Source organism: Crassostrea angulata, chromosome 8 (assembly GCF_025612915.1).
Source record: "Crassostrea angulata isolate pt1a10 chromosome 8, ASM2561291v2, whole genome shotgun sequence".
Taxonomy (NCBI): Eukaryota; Metazoa; Mollusca; class Bivalvia; order Ostreida; family Ostreidae; genus Magallana; species Magallana angulata.
Window position 1 is genome coordinate 4,651,275 of NC_069118.1, and position 7,566 is coordinate 4,658,840.

The window sequence follows — 7,566 nt, forward strand, 5'->3', positions numbered from 1 at the left end:
AACTCGTATATCTCTGTAATGCATCGTCTGATTTTAAAACGGCTTTCAGTGTTAGATTCAGCTAAATAAGCTCTATAAAACACATATTCATTTTTGATTTGATCAGAAAATTCATTTTTTCGAAAAATTTGTTTCACTTCCGGTTTCGACCGGAAGTAACCGATTTTCATTTCGAGCCTTATTACAGAAGTAAATCGACCAAATCATAAGCATTGAAAAATTCAAGCCTCTATCTTAAAGCGTTTTTGAGAAACGCCGCGGACAAAATTACTTTTTTAAAATTTTAAAAATGACGTAACGTTAAAACGGAAGTGACATTTTCAAAGAAACTTCATAAACTTTGAGGTATTATAATTGCACATAATCTCTGAAAGTTTCATTAAAATCGGTTGTAAACTTTTTGAGTTATAAAGATGAAAAGGAGTCAGAAAAAAAAATAAAAAGAATAATAACTAGAGCAAAGCTCGTTGCAAAGCAACGAGTGGGTCTTCCGTTAATGTTGGAAGTAAAGCTGGAAGTTCCTGTAAGAAGCAGAGCTCTTAAACCAATAACAAGAGTAACTAAAATAGAAAATGAAAAATCGAATATTCCTAGTACGACTTAACAAAATCCGAATGATTTTAAGTACGACTTAACAAAAACCTTTCCGATTTCAAGAACGACTTAACAAAAAAAATCCGAATGTGTTCAAGTACGACTTAACAATTATTTTTGGTACGAGTTAATTTTACTTTGAACATTAAACTATTTTTTAAACCAAGGACGCGGAATAAAAATTTCCGGAAAAATCAATTTTTAAACCCCGATATCTCTGTAATGCATCGTCCGATTTTAAAACGGCTTTCAGTGTTAGATTCAGCTTAATAAGCTCTGAAAAACACATATTCATTTTTGATTTGATCAGAAAATTCATTTTTTCGAAAAATTTGTTTCACTTCCGGTTTCGACCGGAAGTGACAGATTTTCATTTCGAGCCTTATTACAGAGGTAAATCGATTAAATCATAACCATTGAAAATTTCAAGCCTCTATCTTAAAGCGTTTTTGAGTAAAGTCCGGGACAAAATTACTTTTTAAAATTTTTAAAAATGACGTCACGTCAAAACGGAAGTGACGTTCTCTTTAAAACTTTAACATTTTTGAGGGACGCCAACTTGCAACAATCTCTGAAAATTTCATCAAAATCGGTTAAAAACCTTTTGAGTTATGAAGCAAAAAAGGAGTCAGAAGAAAAGAAAAAGAATAATAATAATAATAATAAAAAGAAACCGAAGAATAACAAGAGGGTCTTCCGTTGAAAACGGAAGACCCTAATAATAATAGAAAGAAACCGAAGAATAACAAGAAGGTCTTCCGTTGAAAACGGAAGACCCTAAAAAGAAACAATAGAATAACAAGAGGGTCTTCCGTTGGAAACGGAAGACCCTAATAATAATAATAATAGAAAGAAACCGAAGAATAACAAGAGGGTCTTCCGTTGAAAACGGAAGACCCTAATTTACAATTATAGTAGATGATAAGTAATTGATTTATTGTACAACATATTTAAAGTTTCCTTCACCTTTAAAAACACATTGATCAAATAAATGTATCACAAGTAATGCTCATTATCGCCTACCGATGCGTGTTACTTTACACATCACTTCCATTTGACGGAAGTCTAGTATTCACAAAGTTACCTTGGGAAAGAAATAACGTGGAGAATTATAATATTCAACAGGTCGTTTACAACTGAGAATGCAAACGCAAGAAGAAACAGTTTTTTTCTCTGTTTAACCATGTTTGCCTATTGATCTCCTTTTAACACAAGCTTATATTTATAAATATACAACTACGATCCAATGAAGAGCAATGGAAAACAGGCGCTGATAAGTATTAAGACTATAAAAATGGGCATTCTTATTATTCATGGAGATTCAGGACAATGTAATGATCCCTGCCTTTGAAAACGACTTCGTACTTTGTAAATGTGAACTTTTAAATAATGTTAATACAATACATAGCGTTGCAGTAAGACATTGGCAATAACTACAATTGACAGTAAATCTATATGCCATTTTAAAAAAAAATTTTGTCGCAATTCTAAAATGTCTTTGACTGCAATCATCCTTAAATTTAAGTTCACTCGAATCTCAGAATTAGTAAATACGAGAGTCCTAATTCAGAGCAAGGTTATTAAAGAAGAGCTTATAGGGGCATGGTCACAATTTTGGTCAAAGTCTGTTTTTCTGCTGTTATTATTTACAATGCTTTAGGAATACATTTCTGATGATCATTGGAATCTTGGAGTCAGTCGTTGATTTATAAGCAAAATACAGGACTTACGATTCCTTGTCATGTAAACAAGGTTTGTGCCCTTGTTTTGTTTACACAGGTTCAATATACCAGTAAAAAAATCTGTGAATTCGTTATATTTGAACTGGTCTACATACATGTATACATAATCTTTATAAGCAGACGGAGTTTGTTTACAAGACTTAGTACTTTGTACCAACTGGTTAAGGTACTCAATGATGTTTTGAATATATTGATTTGGAAAATATAGCATCAGGTCGTTTAATTCCATGTTTCAACTTTCACTTTTCACAAAGAATGAATTAATGTACTTTTAAGAACGTTAAGTGTCCTTAAACGCTGATCTACAAATGTCTTTAATTGCCATCCGCTTTTCGTGTCGTGTCATTTGACTAGTACTACAAAAACACTCACTACTGTTTGTAATGGAGTCCTTTCATGGAGTTTTAGAAAACAGACTGTACAGTCAGGTATCTTGGAGGCAGTGGGTGTTTATTGTTACGATCGGACTACTTCTGGTGTTAGGGTTGGCGATATTGATATCTTCTGTGACTTTTCTCCATGCTCCGAACAATGACCTGCCCGACAGATGTGCCGGTCCATGGAAACAAAGCTTACAAGAATCAAGCCAAGGAGAGTTAGAGACTAACCCAACGACATCCGCCTATGTCGGTAAGTCCTGACGTCTTTAGATTATACGTATAAGAACTAGTTAAACACTAGCTGAGACCTCACATTCTAAAAATAATCTTATTTATCGTGCCGTTGCTTGTAACATTCGCAGTTAACTAGGACGTCTACCCTCATTACAAAGATTGGAGAAAGCTGTTTAGCTTAGTGATCGATTAAACCAAAAGCAGCAAAATCTTAATTTGATTTTTTGGGAGTTGATTTTAATCAACTCTCCTATGCAGTTACTCAGACAAACCGAAAGTGAAACAGTGTTTGGACCTCAGCACAAATCATTGCTGCTGACAAGACTTAGTTCTTGAAAATAATTGATGAATTCGATGTAATGTTTGCAAAAGCATTGTTTTTCAAGGAAACTTATTTATAAATACCTTGAAAATAGTCAGATTTTAAATGGTACGAACAATTTAAATATTTTTTGTAGTCGTATGTATTCCTACGCCAAAGTTCAATGTCTCGTTCAACTCGACGTTTGGCTGTCTCCGTAAATCCTTGTCGGAGATTTACGGTGTCAGCCGAGCGTTTGGTTGAACGAAACAAGAGTTCAATATTGCTTGGATCCATAAAATTTTCGAGAAATATTTCTATCACTGATACATAGTTTGATTGAATTAATTTTATCTTTCAATACTATTTAACATTATTAATATGTGGGTTTCTCGACATTCTTGTCGAAAAAGTCCAAAAATTCATATTATAAAAATGTGCGTAGTTCAAATTAGAAACTACATGTAGTTGTGATGCAAGATAACATATCATTGATTTAAAAAAAAAAAAAACTTCGACAAAATCAACTCCCGTTAGTTCTTCAGTACTTTGATTAAAAATTATAATCAGGATGAAAGTAAATGTTGCTCTTATGGTAAATATGTGTAGATTTAAGGTTATTGTAATTTTCAGAGACCTTGTTGGGCGACTCGTGTTCTGGAGACGATAGTTGCCCCGAGAACTCGGTTTGTGAATCAGGACAATGCTCCTGTAATCTGACGTACATTGCACACAGTGGGAAATGCTACAAAGGTTTGTGGAATTGCATAAATTTGTTAAAAAAGGAATACATTAGAAAAACGTGTCATCTCTAGTTTTTCAGATTATTTCCGCATATTAGAATTGACATATTCGTTTAATTATTACAGTGGAAAAATAAAATTGTTACGTCTCACCTTCTGTATTTGCATTTAATATCATTATCTATGTACAACGTACGCTAATAATACAATGCGTGTACAGATGTTGTCAGTCTTCTCCTAACAGTTTTAAACTTGGCCCTCGGAAAGGCAGTGTTTGGGAGCTCAACCATGCCAGGTCGTAAGGCAACCGAAGGCTGGGAAAACGCGGTGGACGGACGCACCAGAGTTCGAGACTTCAATCTTATCTTCCACACAGGTTTCGAGCTCTACCCCTGGTTATCCATTGCTTTGGGAGGAGTGGGTCTAGTCAAGAACATCACCCTGTATAATCGAATTGATAATTACGGTAACTCTCTTCTATTTTCTCAATTTCTTTGTTTTTCAAACGTTATTCCTTTTGTGAAATCAGTTTTTCCATTAATAGTTGCAGTATTGCAAATGTGTGCATATACGTTACATTTTTTGAGTACGGGTTTCCTACAGAGTGAGAGATAAAAGATGGGACTTTAAACGCAATAGCAATAGCTCGAGCCGAGTCTAACCCTGTATTTCAAATACAACTTGATAAGAAATTATAATGACTTGTGACATAACCTTTCTTAAACTGTTGTACATATTATACATATTATTTCTTCTCAACCAATCAGATCGTACTGCAAGTTGAAATTTTGACCAAGTTTTATTCATTGTAGCCGAAACGCTAAGTATAAAGGATCTTCATTTAACAGACTGACAAGAACTAAGTTAAAGCGGCATGGCTACAATTTTATTTGAATTTTTTTTATTTTTTTAAATAGCAATGCATGTATTGCTGCACTAGGTTACATCCACTGCTCAACCGAGTTAGTTTCAATGTCAGTTGTGAACTTAAAAGCAAGATAAAAGCTCTAATTTCTTTGTTATTTAAAAACAAACAAGACAAATGTGCAATAAATTTGGTTAAGGTTGGAGGTCCGAAAAAATTCTAAAATTTCTAAAATCGTTCATTGTACAGTAATTGCTATTTATAGAAATACATGTACGTTGTAATATCATCACTTAATTTAAAGAGACACTACAGCTAACTTTCCTCATTTTGGTTATCTCTTTTTAACAAAAAACACTTTAATAAAAGGAATATAAGTTAAATTGTGCATGCACTCAAAGTTTGAATCTTTTCAAGGCAATACTAAGGTCGCGTTTTCGTGTTTAAAACTGCCCGGAATTCAAAATTTATATCATATCGACTCGAACATAGAAATTTTATTTACATCACATAATTTTGAATGACAACAGCTGTCAAAGGAATTGTAGAAAAAACAAATCATGCACAAGACCGTGCATACGACAAAACAATTCTGATGATCCTTTTGTAGCTTTATCTGTTGACGTCGGTGCTCCTTTCAACCGCCTGCGGAAAGCCTCGCTGTAATGTTTACAATTTGTGAGCATGCGCTGGTTGAACAAAAGGCTGGACTAGCAATTTTTACTGTACGGCCCTCTAAAATTATTAGTTACATTGTATTATTGTTTTAAATTACGCAAAAATTGTAATTTCATGGAATTTGTGCACGTAGTGTCTCTTTAATTAAGGTACTGAAACACTAATCCAATATCGCTAAATCTTCTATCAATGCACAATAGAGTTTTTCATCACTCACATCAAAACACCTAACTGCAATAGTGTAGCCCTCTCCGGTTTTTTTTTTATATATCTGATATTTATTGGAGAGGACTACAATTCCATAGGATCCCCGTAATGATGCAAAATTGATTTTTTAATGTGCCTGAATTCGGTCTGAAAAGATCGTTTTTATATTTGATTTCTTTTAGGTAAAATACTTTTTTAATTCAGGTTGAACAAACTAACCGGATGTAATTCAGAACCAAATAAAATATATCAGCATGTTAAAACTTAACCAGTCGTCTTTTTCAGCAGCCATGACAGTTCTCGAGTAATGTTATGGGATTTACGCTTGAAATTTTGATGGGATTGATAACGTAAATGTCAGTGTAAATAAGAGATCTTACCTCGTTCTATCACTGAAACATCATTTAGGGAAATGGTATATAATGGGAAAATTCATATTTACCGCGTTAATTATGTTTAAAATAGGAGATCTTTTATATTCAGATCCGCTCCTGAATTCTCATTGGCTGTCCCAAATAAAACCGATCAAGGTCAATAAACATGACGGACAAATTGAGCCTTCGTTTTTGACATACACGAAAATTAACTGATATATGGACTATACTTGATATTTTTTTTTATTAATTTATGCCATACACAGTTACAATGTTTTAATTCAAGTAAGAAATGCAAAAGTTGTTGTCATTTATACACGATTAGAGCCGTAATCGGTGCGGGAGTGATTTACTCTCGCATTTGCACAATTACGGATCTCCTATGGAGTTGTAGCCCTCCCCCCCCCCCCCCCCCCAAAAAAAAAAAACCCAAAAAAAAAAACAAAACAAAAACAAAAACCAAACCCGGGAAGGGGCTACATTATTGTAGCTAGCTACAAAACACACACCAAAAGTGTTCTGTATCGTAGTTATTGTACAATAGACGTCAAAAGAAAACTCGCTGAGCCATGTCGTAAGAATTAGGCTTATCAATTTGATTCACATGCACAATGTCAAAATAAATTCAGACACATAATTATTAATATTTATGCTTATCAAAGTTCATTTATTGAATAATTGATATGTATAATCTTAGAAATCCATATTCAAATTTGATTCGTCATTTTCATTTTTTGAAAAATATGATATATATGTAACATGTATACGTGCACTACAATAGGTCGTTGGCTTCATGACGTTGAAACAAGAGTAGGAAACTCCTCGGATTGGTCAAAAATGTCAACCTGCGGGACATTTGTGGGCCCCAGTAAAACGGGTCAGATGCACACCATTGAGTGCGGGACACTCCTGGCTGGTACAGTCGTGACAGCGAAAATAGTCAAACCCAACTATATAAAAGACGACCCGGCAGCCCGGGGCGGGAAAAACTCCCTCGTTCTGGAAGAAGTTGTCGTCGAAGGAATTTTTCTATGACAATTGCATTTATACCACCCAAAATATTTAAACATGTATATGAGTAAGACGTGTATTGTATTTTGTTTATCGTTATTATTATGGCATTATATGCAGTATGGTCTATTTACTCATTGAATGCTATTTTGGGTGTCGTCGGTGCTACAACACACCAGGACGATGCAAACAAATTGAATATACCGCGCGTTATTGCGGTATGATAATTTGTTTACATCGCCCTGGTTTGTCAAAGGGATGAAAATCCAACATCTACAACATTCAAACATAATCATTTAATGTTTATATTTATATTCGTATTGATGTTCGTCTATACTACTATTTTAAAATAATAGACTCGATATTTTGGGATTTAATACCGAGGAATGGGAAGAGTAAAGTACTGTCTTTAGTTTTATATATTTTAAACATCATTG

At 33.9% G+C, this 7,566-nt stretch overlaps 1 protein-coding gene across 1 annotated transcript; it reads left to right on the top strand.

Annotated features, from left to right (window-relative positions):
- The first annotated feature begins 2,669 nt into the window (after window positions 1–2,669).
- On the top strand, window positions 2,670–7,316 carry LOC128161361 (uncharacterized). The gene is made up of 4 exons (XM_052824638.1): window positions 2,670–2,966; window positions 3,885–4,004; window positions 4,239–4,460; window positions 6,900–7,316. The coding sequence occupies exons 1-4, from the start codon at window positions 2,720–2,722 to the stop codon at window positions 7,151–7,153; spliced, it is 843 nt and encodes a 280-aa protein (XP_052680598.1). The 5' UTR covers window positions 2,670–2,719; the 3' UTR covers window positions 7,154–7,316.
- Window positions 7,317–7,566: the final 250 nt, after the last annotated feature.